A 27,955-nucleotide genomic window follows, 5' to 3' on the forward strand; every position below is an offset into this window, starting at 1 on the left:
ACTGTGTCATGTGTGGATCACTCCCCCAGGTCCTAGTGCCCGCCCAGATACAGGTTTAAGATGCGATGGAATCGAACTTGGGGACTTGATGGGGAAAAAATAAATAAATAAATAAGAAAATGTATTGGCTGATATATTGATTTACTGGGGGGGCATGGGTATTTATTTATTTATTTATTTATTTATATGGGGTGAGTTAAAGATGGCCCTATTAAATTAGTCCTTCATTTCAAAGGCTTGTCCACCATCATTTTTGTATATTAGCACATCTTGCTAATCTAACTGGTTTATGTTCACAGGGTGACACGCGATATGATTCCTTACCCAACAACATTTACAGCAAGGGCACAATCAGCCAATTAATATGGTCAGATCCTTTTCAAAGTAAAACCTATTGCTCCTCATGATACAGGGCAACCCTATGGAACAAACCCTCGGCTGAAGCCGTAAAATCCTCTACATCCGCGCACAACAACTGAGTAATGTACTAATGCGCTAGGTTTTAGAAATCTGTTTCAAATCTGTTCACATGATTCGCTAATCATTGTCCCTTATGTTGCTTAGCAACCAAAGCTTACTGTTAACAGAATATATTGCATGACGGAAGAATTGTTAATTGTGAATTTTTTTCTGTGAATATTTATTTATAAATATAGATGAGCCATCCGGCACAAATAAACAGCTCCTGAACCAAATAATTAAATTAAAGGAATAAAATTGCATCTGATGGATTTTATTGACATATGAAATGATATAACTTCTAAAAAGGGCAAAACGCATTTGTAAACCGTCTGGCAGTATAGTTCATCTCTCCAAGGTCACCCATATACATAACTGTATATAACAATAAAAGTGTTATTTGCTACTTTTTGTTATAATAGTCTACTTACTATACCTCTTTATAATACTGATACTGCTTATATAACTGCAAAAAAAACCAAACTTTTTTTCATACTGTTAAAATATTACACGCAGTCCGATCAGAGGAGTTTGATCGTACAGACGCACCAAAGATGAAAGTAATGAATATGGAAGCTCTCTCACTCATTTTCAGTAATCGCTTTATCCTGGTCAGGGTCTATGTAGATCTGTATGTAACCTATCCTGGGAACACATCCCTGATGGGACGCCAGTGCATCACAGGGCAACATGCACTCACATTTATACACCAACTCACAATATATTTTAGCTAGTCCACATACTAGCATGTTTTTGGGAGGTTGGAGGAAACTAGAGAATCCGGAGATAACCCACACGTACAAGGGAAGAACATTTGTATAAAACTGAATAAAAACTAAATAAACTAACATGATTAATTAAACTTAATCCAAGCAGTCCTGTAAGACGGATCCATGGTGAAACCTAAACTTTTTAAGAGGCTGTAAGACAACTGGTTCTCCTCTTCAACGAGGCAGTACACTGGATAGCCCTCTGAATGCAGTTTCTTTGCCATTGTGGTGACCAGGGCTTTGGCGTAGCCTTTCTGTCTGTGCTCTGGCATTGTGTACAGCATTCCCATCGCACAGGAAGCATAGCTCAATATCCATGACACTAGCTGACCCTCTGAGTCCAGCAGACAACACGAAGGGTAATTCAAGATCATGTTCCTGACCATGGGCTCAGTGAATTCACCCTTGCCAAACTTCCATGCGCTGTTGATCAGAGCAACATGAGACTCCTTGACTGATGAGACTTGAATAGATAACCTGTAGAGGTTGAAGGAGAGTTTGGGTTTACTTTATGTTTAACTAACTACTGGTATATATAAACCACTACACTGCTGACTTCTCAACTCTAATTGGTCAGAAGGTGGTGATTAAATTTATATAACATCAGGCTCAGACAGTAGTGCTGGCTGTACGGCAAATCACAGCGTTATCTTAATGTGCTGGTTCCAATAGGTTATCATTTATAGAGTTATAGCAAATTACACGGGGCTCATATGGCAGACAGTCCACATAATATAAGACTAATAATAAATAAAACACAACAACAAGAAAAACATAAAATTGTTGATATAGTGGAACTTTCTGTAAGGAAACATTTATTTATAATTTATGGAAGGAGTCTCCAGTGTCAGTCAGTGTTAGAGTCCACAATATTAAAGGTTGTTATAAACAGATAAAAGGTATGGCATTTTGTTCTTTGATAAATAAACATTTTAATTGGTTAGTTGATCAGGTTACAACAACAAAAACAACAACAAAGGATCAGATTTCATCAATCTGGGAGGGGTTAAAAGGCCATCTCCAAACAAGGATGGTGTACTTTAAAGGGGGACTTTAGGGACTATAAAGGGAGAATGCTTTTGGTAGCTGTATGATAATTCAATACTGTAGCTTTAAAAAGGGTGTGTTGAAGCAGGTTGAACATTCCAAAGAGCTCTTATTAATGGTTAAAGGGAGCAGCTGATAATACCAACTGTATACTTTATTTACAGTGTGAAATTCTTTGCAGTGTTTTTACTCTGAATGGATTTTTTTTTTAAATTTAGTTACAGTGAGAGTAAATCACTTACTTGTCAGCTGGAAGGTTGGATGGATCCTCCAGGCTCATTACGTGGCTGGTACATATTTTGTTCATTGGTACACCATTGTTCAATGCTACAGCATTTAACATTTCCTCATGCTGCAGATCAATACCTATATGTTATAGATATGTAGATATAACACAGGTATGTTATAGGTTGCAGTGTTAACGCGTTCCATGTTGGCAGTGTTTGTACTGCTGCAATGAGAAGTTCGAAATTAATACTTAGACTGATGAACTGCTTCCAGTCTAGGACGTCTGTCCTGGTTAGTATGTTTCTGAGACATGATTCGTCCTTAGTAAAAATGATCACATCTCTATAAAAGTCTGGTTTCTGTATATGAGAGAAACAGGTCAACTATTAAAACTGAGATATATTGTTACATTTTTCCAACACTTTGTCTGTTATTCCTAACACGGATTATTATACTTTAAGCCCCAATCATTTCCATATTGAAGTCATCTTGTGCAAAATACTGTCATGGATTTCCCCTGCTCCAGCACTCACTTGACAGCATGCACTTCTATTGTTTCTGTTTTTCTATTGTTTCAACATATTGTGTATGTTTATTGATTCTTGATTCGCCTAGTTTGTGTTGTTTGTAGATCACTTGAACCTCGTCTGTTCTTTGACTACGTTCTTGCTTATTATTTTGGATTTGTCTGCCTGCCTCTCTTAATAAAGCTCTCAACTGCACTTGCATCCTGCATTACCCTTGTATTTGTAACAAATACCTGCCATTTTGGTTTAACCAGTAGCACACTGAAATCTGGCCACCGGTCCACTAGCACATCTCTGTGGTCAACTTCTGCTCGATTAATAATAGAAACACATCCATACACCTGAAGACATAAAAAGTACAACATCTTACTTGAACTATTTACGTCTTTTTTTTTCTATTAAATGTTGCATTTGAGCATTTTGTAAATTTACGCCTTTAAATAAAAAATCAGTTTTAAGTAAATAAATCTATACCTGTTTTCTGGATTTTCCTTCCTTTTAAACTGCAACCCCTTCCCCCAGGGACGTGCAGAAGGGGGGGCTCTGGGGGTTCGAGCCTTTACCCTTTTTCTAAAGTATTTAAAAGTGCCCTTCTCAACATTAATTAATAAACTATTATATTATGTAAAAGACATTTGAATTCAAATTAACACAAGAGCATGCACAAAACAGTAGCAAATTAATCACAAGAAAAGTCAGAGAATTTTATTTATTTGTCCGACTCGTATCTGTAGTCAGATAGTCTCATTGTTACGTCACAATCACGATGCGTCTCGCTTCAACAGGTAGACAGGTATGCTGAGACCAGCTCTTCTGTGAACATTCTCGTATTAACAGAATTTTATATGCTTATTGTCGATAGTTTTCAAATTGATTGAGAGGGAATGTGTTGGTAATTACTAGCTACTCAAGTTCATTACATTTCCAGTCATGAAATCCAGCGATGACTGAAATAAGGTGAATTAATATGAGACAGATGGTTGCAACGGATAACGCATCGAATGTTTACAGAGAGTGATAGTCTGTGTTACACTGACTACGTTTACATGGACAGCAGTAATCTAGTTCTTGACATTACTCTGTGTTCTGTTCGGCCATACACCGATTACCTTTGCCCCTCCCTCTGCGGCACCACCCCCACTATCATTTTGCCTTATTATATAAATAGAAACCATTTAGTTCAGTTGCAGAACATTCAACTGATACAAAAAGCTGAAAGCGTCTGCTCCATGCATGATCTGCAGAGTCGCAGCACAGAATATTAACCCACTTTTCAAGATCGCAAACATAGTTATACTATGTGTAAACAGTGCTGCAGTTTTATGGAAATCAGAGTGCTGCTGCCAAATGTAAATTTAATTGTGAAATTAATAGTTTTACTGACTACAATAAGTGACATTCAGTGGGTGTGTCACTACAGTTGTGGATGGTAATACTATAGTTGTTTTTTTTTTGTTTCTTTTTTTTTTGGGGGGGGGGGGGGGGGGGGGGTGTTCCATAATGTTTCAATTTTCTTTTAAAGATTCTTTGGATTCATCTCTCCACTAAAAGTTGCGGTGTTGTTTTAATTATTTCTATGAATGTAAAAATAAAATATTGTTAGGTTATATTAGTAGTGTCATTATCATATTCATTCTTGTGACCACACACAGTCTGTTTACAATGTTTACCAGGGTGATAAGAATATGTAGTTAAATTAAAGTTAGTAAAGTAGTTAAAGTAGTAAAATGAGCTCTTTGGTGATATAGCCTTTATTTATTTATTTTTATTTTACATTTGAGCCCCAGTCCCTGAGGAACTATCTGCACGTCCCTGCTTTCCCCAAACACACCAGACACAAAGACTGGTGAACCTGTAATAATAGTCTCTATAGTCTAATGATAAAACACATTTTGCACCACAATAGATGCCCAAAAACTTACTAATACCAAATATCAGCAAAAAATATTCTACATAGACAATTATAATGCTGTGTAGTTTACAGACCTCTTGTGACTTGGGAAAGTAATGTCTGAGTACTTCCAAAACCTTCTTCAGCTCGTGCTTGCTCAACGCCTTCATGATTCTGCAAAGCCCCTGCTGCTCACAGTCACATATATAAATTTGTGCAAAGCAAATTACATCAGAACATGTTTTAAAAGAGCCACAGGGAAGGGTGGCTACACTGTAAAAACAAACAAAAATAAAAAGTCAGGAAAACAATGCATTGCAATAGTCCAGGCAGGAAGTAGTGGAAGCAAAAATGATCAGCTTTAAATCCTTTAAAGCAGCAACATGCTTGAAAGTTTCAACCTTGAGAGAGCAGTGAAGCAGAAACTTTTAGATATATGCGATTTAGTGTGGATTTACTTTTAAAAGTGTTCACAATAGGCAAGGCTTCAAAATGGAGATTAACACAAATGGCAGTAAAGCAACAAACTCCCTTTATTTTGAGTCAAAGCCAAAAGCATATGACAAAAAAAGCTAACAAACTAACAAACATACCCGGCATATATAGCGCATTAACTGTGTGGTTTACAAACCTGTTGTGACTGGGGAAAGTAATATCTGAGCACTTCCTCAGCTTTTTCATCTCTTCCTTATTCAGCACCTTCATGGCTTTATAAAAATAAATCTTTTAAAGCACTGGAGAATCCGGACACAACCCGCAGGGACACGGAGCTCAGGATCAAATCGGGTACCCTGTAGCTATGAGGCAATGACACTACCTGCAGAGATAGTATGGAATTTGAATAAGAAAATTGTCAGGGGAAATTGCATCAAATGTTTTTATGATCAGGTGTAACCATACTTAACCTTAATTTCCAATGTTCTTAAATTCATAATATTGGTACACATTATACACGTTTTTCATGTATATTTATAATAATCATTTTAATAGATTTATTATGTAAAACAATGTGAAGCGCTCAGTGGCTTATGTACTAGTTGTCATCTATCAGGAAACTCGGGACTCCAGTTCCCATCAGCCACTACACTGCACTACATGTCACATGACCACCTGCAACTGATTCACATTTCTGTTAATGAGCACGCTTGTATATATAGCCATTGTCTGCAATGATTTTCTGTATTTCGTTGTCATAGACTACCATGTTCCCTGTTTCGTTCCACAGAATTTTGCCTAGTTGTCTTAGTGTCTGTGTTTTGTTGTTTGTTAATATAATAAATGTTATATATCTGCGATTGCTTCCGAATCCATCCTTGATTCGTGACACTACTATCTACTTATATTCAAGATTGTAAAATATAAAGCATGAAAAGATCTCATAATTATAGATTTAGTTGTTCTTTTTAACTTAAAATTGAAATACACCTACAGTAAGTCAGTAATGAGGCAGAGAGAGGATAGAACAAAGCTGCATTGCAGAAACCATACAGACGTTCCAGCCAGGGCTAGGTGCACCAGGAAAACATGCAATTATGAACAGATCTGACTTCAGCATATTGTTTTTCATATCATTTTATTTGTTATATGTTTTACAAATACTTTAACAACTACTCAGATTAGCATGGTCCCTTCAAAATAGTTTTAAGTTGTGATACCAGGTAAAGCTAATGGAATGGTGAGGGAAGCATTTGTATAAAACTGAATAAAATCTAAATAAACTAACATGATTGATTAAACTTAATCCAAGCAGCCCTGTAAGACGGATCCGTAGTGAAACCTAAACTGGTAAAGAGCCTGTAGGACAACTGGTTCTCCTCCTCAATGAAGCAGTACACTGGGTAGCCCTCTGAATGCAGTTTCTTTGCCATTATGGTGACCAGGGCTTTGGCGTAGCCTTTCCGTCTGTGCTCCGGCATTGTGTACAGCATTCCCATCGCACAGGAAGCATAGGTCAATATCCATGACACCGGCTGACCCTCTGAGTCCAGCACACAACACGAAGGGAAATTCATGATCATGTCCCTGATGTACCGTTCACTGAATTCACCCATGCCAAACTTCCATGTGCTATTCACCAGAGCAACGTGAGACTCGTTAAGTGAGGACACTTGTACGGGAAACCTGTGGTAGATCAAGAGGTGGGTTTACCTTGATATTTGGTAACATTTGTACTATTTACAAGGTTCAGTTTCTTTTGAAATAGAAATACATCAGTAAAAAAATATATTTTTTAAATCTCTTCAGTATATATAGAATATATTCTGTTATTTGCAAGATAAAGAGGATGTAGGAAAAGAATAAGTACAAAATTAAATTAAAAAACGGTAAATCAGTTACCTTTCAGTTGTAAGGTTAGATAGACTTTGCAGTTTCAGCATGTAGCACACGTGATCTTTTCTCATTGGCACGCTTCTGCTCGCTGCTACAAACTTTAGCATCTCCTCGTGGCACAGATCAACACCTGAACAGATGTTTTATAAGTTTCAGAGTTAAATTAACTTATTCAACTGGAGGACAGCATGTTCTCCCCGTGCTGTGGGGGTTTCCTCCGGGTACTCTGGTTTCCTCCCCCAGTCCAAAGACATGCGTGGTAGGCTGATTGGCGTGTCTAAAGTGTCCGTAGTGTATGAATGGATGTGTGAGTGTGTATGTGATCGTGGACTGTGATGGATTGGCACCCTGTCCAGGGTGTACCCCGCCTTGTGCCCGATGCTTCCTGGGATAGGCTCCAGGTTCCCCGTGACCCTGAAGAAGGAGTAAGCGGTAGAAGATGGATGGATGGATGAACTGGAGGAGAATGTACATCATGGGAGGGAGAACAACATCTGTTTGTTTTGTGAGACACTGATTATTAGGAGGCTCTTAAAATGCCATAAAGAGAGGTCTGAGAAATGAATACTTAGACAGAGGTACTGCTTCCAGTCAATAACGTCCGTCCCGACCAGTATGTTCCTGAGAGTTGTTTCATCCTTAGTAAAAACGCACATGTCCTTGAAAAGGTCAGCTTTCTGTATGTGAGAAACAGGTCAATATGCTAAACTTATAAATATTATATATTTCCTTATATGATAAACTATGCTACACCGTAGCTAGTTTTTGTTGATATTTTATACTAAAGTTATCTCATCCAATACCTCCTGCCGTTGTGGTCTGATGAGTAGCACATTAAAATCTGGCCACTGGTCCACCAGCACATCTATGGGATCAGCTTCGACGCGATTAATCATAAAAACATATCCATACACCTAGACACATAAACCATTCCTCTTATAATGTATTCAATATAAAATATCTATAAAAGACCTATATATGTATCTAATTTAAACTTTAAATTATATATTAGATCATAAGTCTAACATTGACCTCTGCGAACTGAAATGATTCATTAACCCTTATGTTCTGTTTTGGTATAAATAAACCATTCTACATTACATTTACATTTATGGCATTTGGCAGACACCCTTATCCAGAGCGACTTGCATTTATCTCATTTATACAACTGAGCAATTGAGGGTTAAGGGCCTTGCCCAAGGGCCCAACAGTGGTAGCTTGGCAGTGCTGAGGCCTGAACTCCTGACTTTCTGATGAGTAACCCGGGGCCTTTAACCACTGAGACACCACTGCTCCCAATTCTAAATTTCTACTAAAGCTGAAATATGATTGTTAGTGTTAGCTGGGGTAAAGCCTCACAATCCTGACCTGCTCTAGCTGTTGTTCAGTTTTCTCTTATGGATGTGAACAACACCAGCATATATTTCACTATATTGTGACTATTTTTTGCTTCCAGATTGGATGTGTTTCATTCAAAACACTTTTCTCTTGATGTGTCAGTAAACACTCAATATAAATCAGAGTGATTTACACACAAAGACATCAGAAAGGCTTCAGAATACGAGAATCAGAATTACTTTGTATCGGATGGGCAAAGAAATCACTGTTTTTGGCATTCAGTCTTTTCTCTTCTTTAGGTTCAAAGTCAGTGTGTATCATGACTGTCAGAACAAAATCGTGTTGAACAATCTTTTACATATTTTATTTTTCTTATAGGTACAGTTAGTGACCTATGAACACTGTGCTTCCTGTATCCAAAAACTGTCATGTAATCTTCACAGATCAGTTGTTCTATAGTTATATAACAGTAGAGTTCTAGTTAAGGAGTCATAAAAGTCAATATATATTAGTTACTGATAAACTTTACATTTAAGATTAGATTTTTACATTATCCAGCAATTTTTTCCAATGAGCAACTGTTAAAGCCACTCGCCATAAATATATACATTACATGTCATAATTTGCGGCGCTAAATTAATTTACTAGTATTTTTCCTGTTTCCTCATTCCACTTTATCTGTCCTTTTCCTGAATACCCAAAGACTGATAGATTTGTAATGATTTTTTTTGTGGTTTACAGACCTGTTGTGACTGGGGAAAGAAATGTCTGAGTGCTTCCTCAGCTTTCTTCAGCTCTTCTTTATTCAGCACCTTCATGGCTTCATAAAAATAAAATAAAAAAACATGCTTTGACGTCAGAAATGCAGGCTATTTTTGGCACAGCTTATTTAAGATCATTAGGCTTTTTCCAAGTACTGCCCACTTTTTGTTTTTTCAAAATATAACAGACACCATTAGACACCTCCGACAAAAAGAACCTCTGGTCTAGCAGTGCCTCTCATCGCCATGACATGATGGCAGAGAGAGTGTGTCTGGAAATAACAGCAGCTGTGTCCTCACCATAACACATAACATAATTTGCGTAACTGTGCTTCTTTGACATTTTATATAGATTGACAAATTTATTTTAAAATAAATATATAAATAAATAAGGCAAAACAAAACCAATAAAACAGAAAAACAAATATAAATACATAAAGAAATGAAAACAACACTTAAATTAACACTTATCAATACATTATGCTTTGTGCCCTGCGATGGACTGGCACCCTGTCCAGGGAGTACCACGCCCTGTGCCCGATGTTCCCTGGGATAAGCTCCAGGTTCCCCCGCGACCCTGAAGAAGGAGTAAGCGGTAGAAGATGGATGGATGGATGAATACATTATGCTTATGATCACGTGACCATAGCTTACTCCAAAGTGTAATTTCTCCCAATATGAATTATTTCAAAAATAAAATACCACTGAATGAATACTGTTAGTAATTAACGTAATTAATAATCTAGTGTAACAGCAAACACTCGCCACATATGTGTGTGGCATTAGGAGCTACTTTATAAGTCAAAGTACATACACACACACACACACACACACACACACACGTCCTCTCTGTCTATTTAGCGTCGTGTCTTTACTGACTATATAACGTACATACAATATGACAAGGTGACTTGCATGTCTGTAAATGTAATGAACTTGAGTAGCTAGTACTTACATTCCCTCTCAGTCAATTTGAAAACAACCGGCGATAAACATATAAAATGCTGCTAATATTACAAAAATCTTAGCAGAAGAGCTAGTGGTTTCAGCATACCTGTCTACCTGTTGAAGTGAGGATAACTGGTTGGTGTCTGCGTTGTGTGTTTTCTTTTAACCAATTAAATAGGCAGACGGCAACTGGGTCGACTCTTCATTTACTCTCTGACAAAGAGATAACACAGTCTCATATAGTGTGTGCTTTCGCCCTCAACATATCTGTAAAATAAATTTCAGGTTCACTGCGATTAACACGTGCTTCAAGTTCACGGATGACGCATAAAACTAATCATAACCTTAATTAAAATGAAAACATGAAAATAATAAATCATGCATGGGAAGTTATAAATAAGATTTAGAAAAAGAATGCTTGTTTAAAAGTGATTTTTAAGGCAAAGATGAAATTGGATTTATTAGAGCTTATTAAAATCTTACCTCTCCCATGCAACCACACTGCGGAAAGGGAAGAGGAGGTGCAAAGACAACAAGTTAACCTTTACACGCTGCAGTCAGAAAATTAAAGGGAAAGATGCACACATACAGACAGTCACTTCAGGTATACATTTTTTGTGCAATTCTATATATTAAATGTATGGAATACTTTCCATACTCATTACACGTGATTTAACAAAAAGACTATCTGACTGCAGAGTCGGACAAATAAATTAAAAAATGCGGCCCGTGTTGCTCCAGTATCTGTGGTATTCTAATAATAAACCAAAATTTTTCGGTAATAAAAACGTGAACATGTTTATTTACACCAGGGAATGACAACAAAAGGTTGGAGAAATGATAGTTCTTCGACTGTACTGTTTACAACTGAACCCAAGAGCTGACAAAGTGTGTATGGGATCTCATCAAAAGGTGTCAATCAGGAGAGGGGTACAAAATAATTTCCAAGAGGCAGTTTCTTCCCACCAATTTCTGCCCACATAGGCCGCCACCACTAGGTGATGTTTATTCTTTGGGTTATCTCAAGAACGAGTGGTTGAATGTTTGAAGGATTAACAGTGGATATAAAAAGTCTACACTCCCATGTTAAAATGACGCAAGATAAGTCACGTCAGATATTTCTTCCACCATTAACATGATATAGCAACCAACAAAATTCAAGTACAAATACAAGTAGAAACATTTTAGGGAAACATTTGCAAACACTTTTATAATGGGGCATTGTAACTGTGCTCCGAATTAATCAAACACTTTCAAACTCATGTTCAAAAGTAATTATCATACATCTGTCATCAATGTGATTTTCTTGACATATTCTTGGTTTTATCTGACTGCTGAACCCATGAACTGACAAAGGATGTACACGATCTCATCAAAAGGTATCGATCAGGAGAGGGGTACAAACGAATTTCCCAGACATGGCTGTAACATGGAACACTGTGAAGGCCATCAACAAGAAGTAGAGAAAATGTAACATTACCAAGAACAGGATGTCCCTCCAAAATGACAACAGGACAAGAAATAAATGTATAAGGGAGGCTGCCAAGGGACCTACAGCAACGTTAAAAGAGCTGCAGGAATATGTAGCAAGTACTGGTCACTCCCTGCATGTGTCAACAAGGTCTCATGTTCTTCACGTCTTGGCCGTGTGTTAGGGAAGCTAGACGAAAGCCCTTTCTCATAAAAACAAACAAACATCCAAGCCCACCCAAATCACACCAAACCATGTGGTAAATTTAGAAAATAACTGTAAAATATATGTTTGGTGCAAAACCAAGATTATTATCACCCAACAAATACTACACCCACAGTGAAACATGGTGGTGGCAGCATGCAATCTGGCTGCTTCTCTTCAGCTGAGACAGGGACTGTGTGGGACTGGGAAACCCACATTTATAGAGGTTAACCTTTATTTTATACACCAACGTCAGAAAAGACAACTTTTACCAACTAAAACCAACTAGTCATTTCAGACTTCAGCGAGTAACATAAAGGTTAAGTAAGTGAATTGTTACTTACTTCCTCCAGAGCGTAACATTAGCTAGGATTCAACACCATAAATACAGTGAGAGCTGATCAGCAGCATTCCATAATGTTATGATAGCTACAGTTTTAGCTAGACAGCAGGCTGCATGTTTTCAAAAATATTTGAAGCCTAAACTCAAACAGAGATTTTGTTTTACTTTTTGTGATTGTCTGGTGAAGTCATAGGCCACCGGAATTGATACAATTATATTTCAAAAAGTGTGTGGAACTTAGAAGAGCTTCTAAACAGACATTCATGCTGCATCAATATCATCATCTGACCCGTGTGAAATGTGAGCTTAGAATTAACCTAAAAATAAAATGAACCTAATAATAAAGAAAAGAAAAAGAAAGCGACCACCAAGAAGACGTTTTTACTCCAATACCCAGCTTTCACTACCATAAGAAACAGGGAAGTATCCATCTTTTTTAGAGCTATCATTATGTGTAATTTACCAAATAATGTTTACTATAAATTTAAATTGCTAATCCAATAGAAAAACAATAACATTTTTTATGTATAATCTAAAAGACTGGGTTTAGTGTGGAATTTATTTAAATGAGATATCATTCGACTTTTGGTATGGGGTTTCCACAATATGCATATATACGTGTTTAGTTTACAGACAACATTAACAACTGACGACATAATAAACATTGAGTTGTTTTCTCATGGTTTTATTTGCTTTACATAATGCAAGGACAATGATATGATAAAGGAGGAGTGGACAGCCAACCAGTCATGGGGTACGTGTGGATAAGATAACGAATGTGTGCTGAACACCCCCTTCAATCGTGCAATCATGACAGGAATGTTCCTTGTCCCAAACTACTTATGGAGTCAGAGACAACTGATTGAAGTAAAACCAAGCATTCCTATAAGACAGATCCTCAGTGAAGCCTGAACTCTTTAAGAGCCTGTAGGACAACTGGTTCTCCTCCTCAACGAAGCAGTACACTGGATAGCCCTCCGAATGCAGTTTCTTTGTTGTACATATACAATGCCACTGTGACGTGTTTTGTGACACTCCTAATGTCAAACATAGCAAATGACATCAGAACATACTCTAACAGAGCCACAGTTGAGGAATAATAAAGGACATTAGACATTGGATGTTTATTAACTTCCTTTCACTTAATTCTGAGAAGAAAGAAGTACTTTTACTAGGACCACATGCAGCTACAAGTAAACTCTCTGATTACACAGTGACTCTGAATGGCCTACCTATTTCACCATGTGCCGCAGTAAAAGACCTTGGTGTGATGATTGACTCTAGTCTTTCATTTGATACTCATGTAGACAGTATTACTATGATAGCCTTATTTCATGTCAGAAATATTGTTAAGATAAGAACTATAATGTCACTACATGATGCAGAAATATTAGTTCATGCTTTCATCACCTCTAGGTTGGATTATTGTAATGCCTTACTGTCTGGATGTTCCAGTAGTAGCATAAACAAGCTTCAGTTAGTCAAGAATGCAACTGCAAGAGTCCTTACTGGAACCACAAAGTATGAACACATCACATCTATCTTATCCACAATATATTGGCTCCCAGTAAAATTTCACATTGATTATAAAATACTACAATTGACCTACACAGCACTGAACGGTGTTGCTCCACAGTAGCTAAGTGAACTTTTGGTCTTCTATGATTCGCCACGTCTACTTCGATCAAAAGGTGCAGGCTATTTGTTGGTACCTCGAATAGTGAAGGCTAGAGCAAGGGGAAGAGCGTTCTCTTACAAAGCCCCACAGTTATGGAACGGCCTTCCAATTAGTGTTCGGGACTCAGACACAGTATCGGTGTTTAAGTTTAGGCTGAAAATATATTTGTTTACGCAAGTTTTCCATGAATAGACTTTCTTTTACGTAAAGTACACAGTCTTATCCATCAGGGGAGAGTAAGCATACCTAATAATCGCTCCCTCTTTTTAGCTCCCTCTCTCCTTCTGTCGAGCCACACCTGATTTTATGGCGATGCCAGTGATCCTGCCCCTTTCTGCTCTCCGGACCTGCCCGATCCATCCTGATGCCCTACTTCTGGATGGAGCCCTCATCAACTGGAGGCTACAGCCTGGAGATTGCTGAGGATGGTACCGCTTGGACTGCAATTACCACATGCAGTTTTGCACTCAGGTCTCCTGAACAGTGAAGCAGAACGTTTTAACTATATGTGATTTAGTGTGGATTTACTATTAAAAGTGTTCACAATAACTAAGGCTTCAAAACAGCGAATAACACAAATGGAAGTAAAGCAACAAACTCCCTGTGAACATTTTCTTGGTGTGAACACTCCTGGATAAACCAGGAAAAAACAGGGAACATGGACAAATGTCAATTTCAATTTACATTGTCCCATATCAGGGGTGGCTAATGACCTAACCACTGCAGTCAACACCTTGGACCTGGCTGGCCCAGACCTATGCAGAACAAAAAAGACAAGAAGAGGGGGAAATGGCTTTGCACTGGACTGACTCACTCCATACAGTTAAATAAATGTCTGAGTTCTAGTTAAGGAGTCCCAAAAGCCAATATAGATATAAATAAAACTGAACTTTAGATTTAAGATTTGATTTTTAGATTATCCAACAAATGTTTTCCAATGAGCAATTGTTTACACCACTTGCCATAAAATAAATAAATAAATAAATAAATAATTATATATATATATATATATATATATATATATATATATACACACACACACACACACACATACACCCAGTAAAAGTGAGTACACCTTCATGTGACAACAGTGAGGAAATGGCACTTTGCTAAAATGTAAAGTAGTGAGTGTACAGCTTGTATAACAGTGTAAATTTGCTGTCCCCTCAGAATAACTCAGCACACAGCCATTAATGTCTAAACCGCTGGCAACAAAAGTAAATACACCCCTAAGTGAAAATGTCCAAATTGGGCCCAAAGTGTCAATATTTTGTGTGGCCACTATTATTTTCCAGCACTGCTTTAACCCTCTTGGGCATGGAGTTCACCAGAGCTTCACAGGTTGCCACTGGAGTCCTCTTCTACTCCTCCATGACGACATCACGGAGCTGGTGGATGTTAGAGACCTTGTGCTCCTCCACCTTCTGTTTGAGGATGCCCCACAGATGCTCAATAGGGTTTAGGTCTGGAGACATGCTTGGCCAGTCCATCACCTTCACCCTCAGCTTCTTTAGCAAGACGGTGGTCGTCTTGGAAGTGTGTTTGGGGTCATCATCATGCTGGAATACTGCATACGGATTATGCTCCACCACCAAGCTTGACTGTAGGCAAGACACACTTGTCTTTGTACTCCTCACCTGGTTGCCGCCCCACACGCTTGACACCATCTGAACCAAATAAGTTTATCTTGGTCTCATCAGACCAGAGGACATGGTTCCAGTAATCCATGTCCTTAGTCTGCTTGTCTTCAGCAAACTGTTTGTGGGCTTTCTTGTGCATCATCTTTAGAAGAGGCTTCCTTCTGGGACGACAGCCATGCAGACCAATTTGATGCAGTGTGCGGCTTATGGTCTGAGCACTGACAGGCTGACCCCCCACCCCTTCAACCTCTGCAGAAATGCTGGCAGCACTCATACGTCTATTTCCTGAACACAACCTCTGGATATGACGCTGAGCACGTGCACTCAACTTCTTTGGTTGACCATGGTGAGGCCTGTTCTGAGTGGAACCTGTCCTGTTAAACCTCTGTATGGTCTTGGCCACCGTGCTGCAGCTCAGTGTCAGGGTCTTGGCAATCTTCTTATAGCCTAGGCCATCTTTATGTAGAGCAATTCTTTTTTTCAGATCCTCAGAGAATTCTTTGCCATGAGGTGCCATGTTGAACTTCCAGTGACCAGTATGAGGGAGAGTGAGAGCGATGACATCAAATTTAACACACCTGCTCCCCATTCACACCTGAGACCTTGTAACACTAACAAGTCACATGACACCGGGGAGGGAAAATGGCTAATTGGGCCCAATTTGGACATTTTCACTTAGGGGTGTACTCACTTTTGTTGCCAGCAGTTTAGACATTAATGGCTGTGTGTTGAGTTATTTTGAGGGGACAGCAAATTTACACTGTTATACAAGCTGTACACTCACTACTTTACATTGAAGCAAAGTGTCATTTCTTCAGTGTTGTCACATGAAAAGATATAATCAAATATTTACAAAAATGTGAGGGGTGTACTCACATTTGTGAGATACTGTATATATATATATATATATATATATATATATATATATATATATATATATATATATATATATATATATATACAGTATCTCACAAACGTGAGCCCTCTGAATGCAGTTTCTTTGCCATTGTGGTGACCAGGGCTTTGGCGTAGCCTTTCCGTCTGTGCTCCGGCATTGTGTACAGCATTCCCATCGCACAGGAAGCATAGCTCAATATCCATGACACAGGCTGACCCTCTGAGTCCAGCACACAACACCTGAAAGTGACCTTTCAGTTGTAAGATTAGATGGATTTTGCAGTTTCATCATGTAGCACACATGATCTTTGCTCATTGGCACGCTTCTGCTGGCTGCTACAAACTTTAGCATCCACTTGTGGCACAGATCAACACCTGAACAGATGTTTTATAGGTTTCAGAGTTAAATTAACTTATTCAACTGGAGGAATATAAAGGAGAATGTCTAAATTCTTGACAAATTGAACGTAGGAGAATGATTTCATTGTTTTGTGTGACACTGATCATTAGGAGGCTCTTAAAATGGCATAAAGAGAGGTCTGAGAAATTAATACTTAGATAGAGTTACTGCTTTCAGTCAGGAATGTCTGTTCCGACCAGTATGTTCCTGAGAGTTGTTTCATCCTTAGAAAAAATGTTTATGACTTTAAAAAGGTCTGATTTCTGTATGTGAGAGAAACAGGTCAACGAAAAACTAAAGGTTAGATACACTTTGTCCGTTCTTTCAGTGCAGCATATTATACATTAAGCCAAAATCAGTTACATATTGAAGTCATCTTCAACCTGTTGCCATTTTGGTCAGATGAGTGGCACACTGAAATTCAGCCACTGGTCCACCAGAACATCTATGGGGTCAGCGTCTATTCTATTAATTACACAAACATATCCATCTATCTGAAGACAAAAAACAAGAACAAAATAAATATACAGAGTTTTTCAATTGACTCCGTTTCCATTGGTGTGCATCAAAGGTGGTTTGGTCATGCTTATGTCAAGTTGCTATGGATCTCCCGTTCCCCCACTGCTACAGAGGTTCTGCTATGGTCCAAGATCAACGTGATTGTGTGATTATGGCCTCTGGCAAAGCTGCATATCTACGGTGTACAATTTTGTCACCAGAAAAAAAGGTGAAAGCAGGTCAAAGTATCCCCACACCCTCAAAAAGAACGGCAAAGTCCAAAGTAACAGGTAGAGCAACGGTTTCCTGAGGAATCAAACGAAGACTTTGAACATAAACGTAAATGCTGCTTTTGTGTTTTAATCAGCTTTCTTTTTTTAAAATTCATAACTTGAATTTACCGCTTGGTCCATTTCGGCAAATCAAATTTTGAAGGCTTAGCTCTAGGCGTTGCTTTGGTCTTCAACACCACCTGTCGATAAGGCGGACTAGCAGCAGGTAGAGATTTTGCATCGGTACTCTTCTGCTTTTCCTACAATTCCTGGATTTGCAATCTGGAATATCCAACCGAATTTGAACTACTGGATTTGTGGAAGCAAAACGAAATGGACCAAAATCTGCCTGTCGAATATTATTGGTGGTATTTTTAAACAAACTGAATATTTTGGAAAGGAACGGTCATGTAATGGATGCTTGAGGTGGATGCAATCGCAGTTATGAGTGTTCATGGAGAGTTTATAATCCAGAGGGTATGGCAAAAACAACAACAAATACAGGTAGCAGTCAGACGATCCGGTACAGAGGCTAGAGCAGATGACAATGCGATCAAGGTCAAAAGCAACTGAACATATTATTTTTACTAAAGACACAGTGAGTGAGCAGTCACTTTTAAAGGGTGGTGTGAGTGCGCGTGTGATTGGAAACAGGTGTGTGTGATTAGTCCTCAGGAGAAGGTGACGTGTCTGTGTGTAATTTTGGGAGTTGTAGTCGTCGGCCATGTTTGTAGTTTGCGTCGCGCTCTGGGAAATGGAGTCGCTAGTTTGTCGTGACGTGACATGAACTTTGGAAGGTGAATATTGATTTTTGAATTTTTAATAATCACAGTGTGAAACGTTTCCAATTGAAATATTCACAGCTTAAATAATACCATGTTGAATCGCAGCTCCCAAAAATGCAAGCACTGTAAATACAATGCATTAAAATGCGATTCAACATGCTTTTTTGTTTCAAAGACGTATCATTATTTTACATCCATAGATGAAACCCTTAAAGGTTCTATGTAGAACCCTACAACAGTGTTTCCCTATCAGATAGGGTGCCAAGCAGAACCTAATGTGGAAGCTAAGAACCCTTAATAATTATACAATATAGCCCTTTTTTTTTCTAAGAGTGTAGATGACTCTTATTTACATCGGCACTAGGGGGCGCCAACAAACCAATTTGACCAAACAAACATTTCTGAGCTAATAATTGCTCATGTCTTATTATCTCAGAAAGGTTTGTTTGGTCAAATTGGTTTGTTGGCGCCCCCTAGTTGCCGTTAAATGTGGCTCGGTATTTTAATCGGATTCGGCAGGGCTGCGCCCCAGAGGTGGCTGCCTATGACGCCTAATGGATTGACATATTATAGATATGTAGATATAACACAGATATTAGCGGGTTGCCAGTGTTTATACTGCTGTAATAAGAAGTTCGAAATTAATACTTAGACTAATGAACTGCTTCCAGTCTAGAACGTCTGTCCTGGTTAGTATGTTCCTGAGACATGATTTGTCCTTAGTAAAAACGCTCACATCATTAAAAAAAGAGAAAAAAAGAATGGTTTCTGTAAATGGGAGAAACAGGTCAACTTTTAAAACTGAGATATAATGATACATTTTTTCAACAATTTGTCTGTTAGTTTACAGAGAACATTAAAAACTAACAACATAATAAACACTGAGTTGTTTTCTCATGGTTTTATTTGCTTTACATAATGCAAGAACAATGATATGATAAAGGAGGACGGGACGGCCAACCAGTCATGGGGTACGTGTGGATAAGATAGTGAATGTGTGCTGAACACCCCCTTCAATCGTGCAATCATGACAGGAATGTTCCTTGTCCCAAACCTCTTATGGAGTCATAGACTACTGATTGACGTAAAACCAAGAATTCATATAAGACAGATCCTCAGTGAAGCCTAAACCTTTAAAGAGCCTGTAGGACAACTGGTTCTCCTCCTCGATGAAGCAGTACACTGGATAGCCCTCTGAATGCAGTTTCTTTGCCAATATGGTGATCAGGGCTTTGGAGTAGCCTTTCCGTCTGTGCTCTGGCATTGTGTACAGCATACCCATCGCACAGCTAGAATAGGTCAATATCCATGACACCGGCTGACCCTCTGAGTCAAGTACACAACATGAAGGGTAATTCAAGATCATGCTCCTGACCATGGGCTCAGTGAATTCACCCTTGCCAAACTTCCATGTGCTGTTGATCAGAGCAACATGAGACTCCTTGACTGATGAGACTCGAATAGATAACCTGTAGAGGTTGAAGGAGAGTTTGGGTTTACTTTATATTTGACTAAATACTGCTATATATAAACCACTGCACTGCTGACTTCTGAACTGTAATTGGTCAGAAGGTGATGATTTAGTTTATATGACATCAGGCTCAGACAGTAGTGCTGGCTGTACGTCAAATCACAGCGTTATCTTAATGTGCTGGTTCCAATAGGACATCATTTATAGAGTTATAGCAAATTACATGGGGCTTTTATGGCAGACAGTCCACATAATATAAGACTAATAATAAAGAAAAAACAACATAAGTAAAACATGAAATTGTCGATTTGGTGGAATTTTCTGTAAGCAGACAATAATTTAACATTTAAGGAAGGAGTCTCCAGTGTCAGTCAGTGTTAGAGTCCACAATATTAAAGGTTATTATAAACAGATAAAAGGTATGACATTTTGTTCTTTGGTAAATAAACATTTTAATCGTTGGCAAATTTCTGTGGTATAAGAGGAATAAAGCACTGCGGGTTGTACTGTTAGTAGAAAACCAAGTTCGGGTGGTGGCTGGATGATTATTTTCCTAAAACATCCGGTTATGTTTTTTTTTATTATAACATACTGTGTTATAAAAGAAAAACTCCTTGTTGATCCTATGTGATGTTTCTGAAATCCATAGTCACTAGTCCATACAGTGACTAATTATTGCTAACACATATTTTATCTTGTTCCTCTCAGTGTCACAGCTCAGTCAGATCAGAACTCAAATTCCCAAAATGCAACACTCACTTCTCAAGCACGCATGCGCTCACCATCCCCGGAGTTCTGAGCAGACACACCTGTCACCAATCACACACACACACACACACTCACTGCTAGTACTTAGGGATGTCATTCACCCAGAATCTATGCGAAATATACGTTCAGTCAACTCGTTTCTCTGCGTTACCAAGCCGGTCTAGTTAGTTTGTCTTCTCGTGATCCTCGACCCTTGTTTCCGGTTTCGACTGCGCTCTCTGCCTGACCCCGTTTGTGTTGTTCGTCCGATCGCTTGACATTTGCCTGTCTTACGACTACGTTTCTTGTATTTCCCGATACGACGCTCTACACCTGCTGCCCGCTCCTGCTTCCGTGCCGATTCGAGGTTCGTGACACTCAGGATCAAATTATTCTGAGTAAACATTAATGGGGAAAAAGAAAGTACACCCTACTTCAATTCAAACAAATACCCTGAAAAAAATTGAAGGGTTATAAGGCCATCTCCAAACAAGGAGGGTGTACTTTCTTTTTCCCATGTGCATGTGGCCCAAATAAAATAACCTACAAAAGGGACTTTAAAGGGAGAATGCTTTTGGTAGCTGTATGATGATTCAATACTGTAGCTTTAAAAGGGTGTGTTGAAGCAGGTTGAACATTCCAAAGAGCTCTTATTAATGGTTAAAGGGAGCAGCTGATAATACCAACTGTATACTTTATTTACAGTGTGAAATTCTTTGCAGTGTTTTTACTCTGAATGGAACTTTTTTAAAATTTATTTATTTATTTATTTATTTTAATTGAGTTACAGTGAGAGTAAATCACTTACCTGTCAGCTGGAAGGTTGGATGGATCCTCCAGGCTCATTACGTGGCTGGTACTTATTTTGTTCATTGGTACACCATAGTTCAATGCTACAGTCTTTAACATTTCCTCATGCTGCAGATCAACACCTATGTTATAGATATGTAGATATAACACAGATTTGTTATAGGTTGCAGTGTTAAGGTGTTCCTGGTTGCCAGTGTTTATACTGCTGTAATAAGAAGTTCGAAATTAATACTTAGACTGATGAACTGCTTCCAGTCTAGAACGTCTGTCCTGGTTAGTATGTTCCTGAGACATGATTCGTCCTTAGTAAAAATGATCACATCATTAAAAAAGTCTGGTTTCTGTGTATATGAGAGAAACAGGTCAACTATTAAAACTGAGATATATTGTTACACTTTTCCAACACATTGTCTGTTATTCCTAACACGGATTATTATACTTTAAGCCCCAATCATTTCCATATTGAAGTCATCTTGTGCAAAATACCTGCTCCGGTTTTGTTTTAACAAGTAGCACACTGAAATCTGGCCACCGGTCCACCAGCACATCTCTGGGGTCAACTTCTGCTCGATTAATAATAGAAACACATCCATACACCCGAAGACATTTTTTTTCTGTTAAAAATGTTGCATTTGAACATCTTGTACATTGATGCATTTTTTTTTTTTTTTAAATGAATCAGTTTTAAGTAAATAAATCTATGCCTGTTTTCTTTATTTTCCTTCCTTTTAAACTGCAAGCCTTTCCCTAAACATGCCTTTCTCTGACACAAAGACTGGTGATCCTGTAATAACAATCTCTATAGTCTAATGATAAAACACATTTGGCACCATAATAAATACTTAAAACATATTAATACCAAAGATCAGCGAAGAATATTCTACACAGACAATTATAATGCTGGGTAGTTTACAGACCTCTTGTGACTGGGGAAAGTAATGTCTGAGCGCTTCCTCAGCCTTCTTCAGCTCATGCTTGCTCAACGCCTTCATGATTCTGCAAAGCCCCTGCTGCTCACAGTCACATATACAATGCTGTTCAACATAAATCAAGTCGAATGTGTTTTGTGACACTCCTGAAGATCAAACATAGTCAGCAAATAATGAGTGACGAGACCAAGGTGGAGAAGTTTGGCCATCATGCACAATGCTATGTTTGGTGAAAACCAAACACATCATATCACAAAGAACAGCTTGTACCAGATGTCAAGCATGGTGGTGGAGGGGTGAACATTTGGGCTTGTTTTGTGGCAACAGGACCTGGGAATCTTGCAAGACAGGACAATGATGTCACGCACACCAGCAAATCGACATCTGAATGTCTAAAGAAGAAAAAAAATCAATGTGGTTGAGGTCTGGACTTTGACTTGGCCATTCCAGCACATTGAGATGCTGTGGTGGGATCTTAAGGGAGCTGGGCATAAATGAATGCCCTCAATCATCAGTGAATGAAGCAGTGTTATAAAGAATAGTGGGCCAGAACTTCTCCAAAACTCCTACAGAAAATATTTACTTCAAGTTATTGTTGCTAAAAGATGTTCTAAATGTTATCGAATTATAGAGTGTACTTTTTCCCCATCTGGTCTCTGAATGTTGGTGTACTTTTAAGAAAAAATGACTGCATATTGAAATCTGTTGTGTTGGTTCTTTTTTGTTTTTGTCACTTTAGGTTATTTGTTTGTTTATAGAAGTTAGTGAGGACCACACAATTGTTATTTAGGCTCTGATAACTAAAAACATAGACTTGAAGGAGGGTGTACTTTCTTTTTTCCATGACTGTATAAATGTGCATTGATTCAACACAAAAATATAAGGTAATTTAACTATAAAAGGTAATTTAATCAGCTAAATAAATATAAATGTTTTGAAGAAGCCAATTCAACATAATTTAGTTCTTTTAATATTTATCCTATTTTTATCATGTTATTTTTGATTATGAACATCCAATCTAATGTACTTATGTCACTTAAACATTATTTCAATAGCTTATGTGTATACGGGGAATGGAAAATTCATTCTCAGGTGGTCCTCCTGGTGTGGCAGAGGTTCAGGCTGCCGTAGATCTCTTCGCAATGCGCGAAAACGTGCAATGTCCTCTGTTCTTTTCCCTGGGTGTGGATGCGCTGGCCCATGTATGACCAGGCGTATTATTGTAGTTTCTATCACAACCTTTACGGAGACCCACTAGGGACATCCCTAAAAATAAAATAAAAACCTGTGGCCACGGGTTGGTAACGGGTGGAGAAGAGATCTGTGTGGCCACAATTTAGTAATCAGTGGAAACAAGATCTTTAAGGACATGCGCATTACTTGTCTTCAGCTTTCTTCAACTCCTCCTTATTCAGCACCTTCATGGCTTTAAAAAAAAAATTATTTTTAAGTACTGGAGAATTCTGGAGATAACCCGCACGGACACGGGGAGAACATGTCAAACTCCAAACTGACAATAACCCGAGCTCAGGGTCAAATCGGGTATCCTGGAGCTGTGAGGCAACGACACTGCCTGCAGAGATAGTACGGCATTTGAATAAGAAAACTGTCAGGAGAATTTTCATCAAATGTTATGATCAGGTGTAAACATACTCAACCTTAAGGGCAACTATTCTTACATTCGTAATATTGGTACACATTATACTCATTTTTCATGTATATTTATAATAAATATTTTGATAGATTTATTATGCAAAACAATGTGAAGCACTCAGTGGCTTATGTACTAGTATCTACTTATATTCAAGATTGTAAAATATAAAGCATGAAAAGATCTCATAATTATAGAGTTTGCTGGGGTTTTTTTTAACTTCTTAAAATTGAAATACACCTACAGTAAGTCAGTAATGAGGCAGAGAGAGGATAGAACAAAGCTGAATTGCAGAAACCATACAGACGTTCCGGCCAGGGCTAGGTGCACCAGGAAAACATGCAATTATGAACAGATCTGACTAGGGATGTAACGATACCAAAAATCAAGTACACGGTACCGATACCAAAGTCTATGATACTATGGTGTGGCTAAAAAAATTATTATTTTTTAATTAAAAAGAAAATGGAAAAACTCCTGGAGGACATCCTCCTCTGGCTGAGAGAGAGAGAGAGAGAGGTATTTTAGTTATCAGTCACTGTCTGACAATGACTATTAGAACAGTGCTAAATGCTAATAACAAGTGCTAAGGTGGACTCCTAAACGTGCACATACACACACCTCTTGTACTCTGAATGCATTAGTTTAAATTCACTGATATGGTGGCAGGATAAAAAGATTTATTAAAAGCATGAACATGTGAATAATTATTAGTGACATTAGGCTACATTTAGCTGACAGGACATGGGCTGAATGGCGATGCATGGTGGCCCATTAGGAGGTCGTTTATAACACTGCAATGTGTTAGGGTCGTTAACAAATAACTGTCTATCGCTAACATTACATGGAGCATAACGTTAGCTGGTTTCACGGCCACAATGTCAGCTTCCTCAAACAAACATAATATAGGACCTGTGTTTCAGGTGCTTCGCCAAATTCCAGGTGTTTCCTCGCTTTGATTGAAATGAACGACAGCATCGAGTACACACCGGAAACTGATACTAGCTTTCCTCTCTTTTCCTCTCAACGAGTCGGGGCGGAGCTAAACTTGTTAAGCTAAGCTAATTTTCTGTAGTTTTTCCCATGTGCTTGTAAGCATTCTTCTTCTTCTTCACCACTTGTAGACCGACGAAAACACTTACGCGTATTTGCTGCCCAGGTAAAGCTAATGGAATGGTGAGGGAAGCATTTGTATAAAACTGAACAAAAACTAAATAAACTAACATGATTAATTAAACTTAATCCAAGCAGTCCTGTAAGACGGATCCGTAGTGAAACCTAAACTGGTAAAGAGCCTGTAGGACAACTGGTTCTCCTCCTCAATGAAGCAGTACACTGGATAGCCCTCTGAATGCAGTTTCTTTGCCATTATGGTGACCAGGGCTTTGGCGTAGCCTTTCCGTCTGTGCTCCGGCATTGTGTACAGCATTCCCATCGCATAGGAAGCATAGCTCAATATCCATGACACCGGCTGACCCTCTGAGTCCAGTACACAACACGAAGGGAAATTCATGATCCTTTCCCTGACGTACCATTCACTGAATTCACCCATGCCAGACTTCCATGTGCTATTGACCAGAGCAAGGTGAGACTCGTTAAGTGAGGACACTTGTACAGGAAACCTGTGGTAGATCAAGGGGTGGGTTTACCTTGATATTTGGTAACATTTGTACTATTTACAAGGTTCCGTTTCTTTTTAAACAGAAATACATCAGTAAAAAATTTTTTTTTTTTACATCTCTTCAGTATATATAGTATATATTCTGTTATTTGCAAGATAAAGAGGATGTAGGAAAAGAATAAGTACAAAATTAAATTAAAAAACGGTAAATCAGTTACCTTTCAGTTGTAAGGTTAGATAGATTTTGCAGTTTCAGCATGTAGCACATATGACCTTTTCTCATTGGCACGCTTCTGCTCGCTGCTACAAACTTTAGCATCTCCTCGTGGCACAGATCAACACCTGAACAGATGTTTTATAAGTTTCAGAGTTAAATTAACTTATTCAACTGGAGGACAGCATGTTCTCCCCGTGCTGTGGGGGTTTCCTCCGGGTACTCTGGTTTCCTCCCCCAGTCCAAAGACATGCGTGGTAGGCTGATTGGCGTGTCTAAAGTGTCCGTAGTGTATGAATGGATGTGTGAGTGTGTATGTGATCGTGGACTGTGATGGATTGGCACCCTGTCCAGGGTGTACCCCGCCTTGTGCCCGATGCTTCCTGGGATAGGCTCCAGGTTCCCCGTGACCCTGAAGAAGGAGTAAGCGGTAGAAGATGGATGGATGGATGAACTGGAGGAGAATGTACATCATGGGAGGGAGAACAACATCTGTTTGTTTTGTGAGACACTGATTATTAGGAGGCTCTTAAAATGCCATAAAGAGAGGTCTGAGAAATTAATACTTAGACAGAGGTACTGCTTCCAGTCAATAACGTCCGTCCCGACCAGTATGTTCCTGAGAGTTGTTTCATCCTTAGTAAAACACATAACATAATTTGCGTAACTGTGCTTCTGTGACATTTTATATAGATTGACAAATTTATTTTAAAATAAATAAATAAATAAATAAGGCACAACAAAACCAATAAAACAGAAAAACAAATATAAATACATAAAGAAATGAAAACAACACTTAAAATAACACATCAATACATTATGCTTTGTGCCCTGCGATGGATTGGCACCCTGTCCAAGGTGTACCCCGCCCTATGCCCGATGTTCCCTGGGATAAGCTCCAGGTTCCCCCGCGACCCTGAAGAAGGAGTAAGCGGTAGAAGATGGATGGATGGATGAATACATTATGCTTATGATCACGTGACCATAGCTTACTCCAAAGTGTAATTTCTCCAATTACGAATTATTTCAAAAATAAAATACCACTGAATGAATACTGTTAGTAATTAATGCATTTAATAATCTAGTGTAACAGCAAACACTCGCCACATATGTGTGTGGCATTAGGAGCTACTTTACAAGTCAAAGTACATACACACACACACACACACACACACACACACACACACACACGTCCTCTCTGTCTATTTGGTGTCGTGTCTTTACTGACTATATAATGTACATACAATATGACAAGGTGACTTGCATGTCTGTAAATGTAATGAACTTGAGTAGCTAGTACTTACATTCCCTCTCAGTCAATTTGAAAACAACCGGCGATAAACATATAAAATGCTGCTAATATTACAAAAATCTTAGCTGAAGAGCTAGTGGTTTCAGCATACCTGTCTACCTGTTGAAGTGAGGATAACTGGTTGGTGTCTGCGTTGTGTGTTTTCTTTTAACCAATTAAATAGGCAGACGGCAACTGGGTCGACTCTTCATTTACTCTCTGACAAAGAGATAACACAGTCTCATATAGTGTGTGCTTTCGCCCTCAACATATCTGTAAAATAAATTTCAGGTTCACTGCGATTAACACGTGCTTCAAGTTCACGGATGACGCATAAAACTAATCATAACCTTAATTAAAATGAAAACATGAAAATAATAAATCATGCATGGGAAGTATTAAATAAGATTTAGAAAAAGAATGCTTGTTTAAAAGTGATTTTTAAGGCAAAGATGAAATTGGATTTATCAGAGCTTATTAAAATCCTACCTCTCCCATGCAACCACACTGCGGAAAGGGAAGAGGAGGTGCAAAGACAACAAGTTAACCTTTACACGCTGCAGTCAGAAAATTAAAGGGAAAGATGCACACATACAGACAGTCACTTCAGGTATACATTTTTTGTGCAATTATATATATTAAATGTATGGAATACTTTCCATACTCATTACACGTGATTTAACAAAAAGACTATCTGACTGCAGAGTTGGACAAATAAATAAAAAAATGCGGC

General features: G+C 38.4%; 3 protein-coding genes and 1 long non-coding RNA gene across 4 annotated transcripts; 1 reads left to right on the plus strand and 3 right to left on the minus strand.

Moving 5' to 3' along the window:
• Positions 1 to 688: 688 nt before the first annotated feature.
• LOC108262251 (glycine N-acyltransferase-like protein 3) lies at positions 689 to 6,352 on the minus strand. The gene is made up of 4 exons (XM_017462823.3): positions 5,018 to 6,352; positions 2,755 to 2,863; positions 2,519 to 2,642; positions 689 to 1,706 (listed from the first exon to the last, which is right to left on the minus strand). The coding sequence occupies exons 1-4, from the start codon at positions 5,090 to 5,092 to the stop codon at positions 1,313 to 1,315; spliced, it is 702 nt and encodes a 233-aa protein (XP_017318312.1). The 5' UTR covers positions 5,093 to 6,352; the 3' UTR covers positions 689 to 1,312.
• Positions 6,353 to 6,478: 126 nt separating this feature from the next.
• Positions 6,479 to 10,806, minus strand: glyat (glycine n-acyltransferase). Its single transcript, NM_001201150.1, is given in 7 exon segments — positions 6,479 to 6,709; positions 6,712 to 7,043; positions 7,260 to 7,383; positions 7,822 to 7,930; positions 8,057 to 8,167; positions 9,335 to 9,411; positions 10,784 to 10,806. Coding segments are annotated over 6 exon segments (801 nt in total). The 5' UTR covers positions 9,410 to 9,411; positions 10,784 to 10,806; the 3' UTR covers positions 6,479 to 6,659.
• An 8,568-nt stretch (positions 10,807 to 19,374) lies between these two features.
• LOC108261421 (glycine N-acyltransferase-like protein 3) lies at positions 19,375 to 27,850 on the minus strand. Its single transcript, XM_053679444.1, has 9 exons — positions 27,712 to 27,850; positions 27,335 to 27,495; positions 26,498 to 26,567; positions 25,936 to 26,059; positions 22,716 to 22,837; positions 22,434 to 22,591; positions 21,749 to 21,857; positions 21,515 to 21,638; positions 19,375 to 19,957 (listed from the first exon to the last, which is right to left on the minus strand). The coding sequence occupies exons 4-9, from the start codon at positions 26,034 to 26,036 to the stop codon at positions 19,561 to 19,563; spliced, it is 1,011 nt and encodes a 336-aa protein (XP_053535419.1). The 5' UTR covers positions 26,037 to 26,059; positions 26,498 to 26,567; positions 27,335 to 27,495; positions 27,712 to 27,850; the 3' UTR covers positions 19,375 to 19,560.
• Positions 20,276 to 21,908, plus strand: LOC128632705 (uncharacterized). Its single transcript, XR_008396255.1, has 2 exons — positions 20,276 to 21,073; positions 21,491 to 21,908. It is a non-coding gene; the product is annotated as an uncharacterized LOC128632705 (long non-coding RNA).
• Positions 27,851 to 27,955: the final 105 nt, after the last annotated feature.

The sequence above is a fragment of the Ictalurus punctatus genome, chromosome 3 (assembly GCF_001660625.3).
Source record: "Ictalurus punctatus breed USDA103 chromosome 3, Coco_2.0, whole genome shotgun sequence".
NCBI classification, from domain to species: Eukaryota; Metazoa; Chordata; class Actinopteri; order Siluriformes; family Ictaluridae; genus Ictalurus; species Ictalurus punctatus.

Bases quoted from the DNA above. Each gene is read 5' to 3' on its own strand.
- LOC108262251 (XM_017462823.3), bottom strand. From the start codon at position 5,092: ATGAAGGCGTTGAGCAAGCACGAGCTGAAGAAGGTTTTGGAAGTACTC. The intron at 2,643-2,754 runs GTATTAATTTCG...TATAACATATAG, and splicing joins GAAGCAGTTCATCAGTCTAA to GTATTGATCTGCAGCATGAG. The intron at 1,707-2,518 runs GTAAGTGATTTA...CAACCTCTACAG, and splicing joins TCCAACCTTCCAGCTGACAA to GTTATCTATTCAAGTCTCAT.
- LOC108261421 (XM_053679444.1), bottom strand. From the start codon at position 26,036: ATGCTAAAGTTTGTAGCAGCGAGCAGAAGCGTGCCAATGAGAAAAGGT. The intron at 22,838-25,935 runs GTAACTGATTTA...TTTCTTCTTTAG, and splicing joins TCTAACCTTACAACTGAAAG to ACATTCAGATGTCGATTTGC. The intron at 22,592-22,715 runs GTACAAGCTGTT...TTTGATCTTCAG, and splicing joins ACCACCATGCTTGACATCTG to GAGTGTCACAAAACACATTC.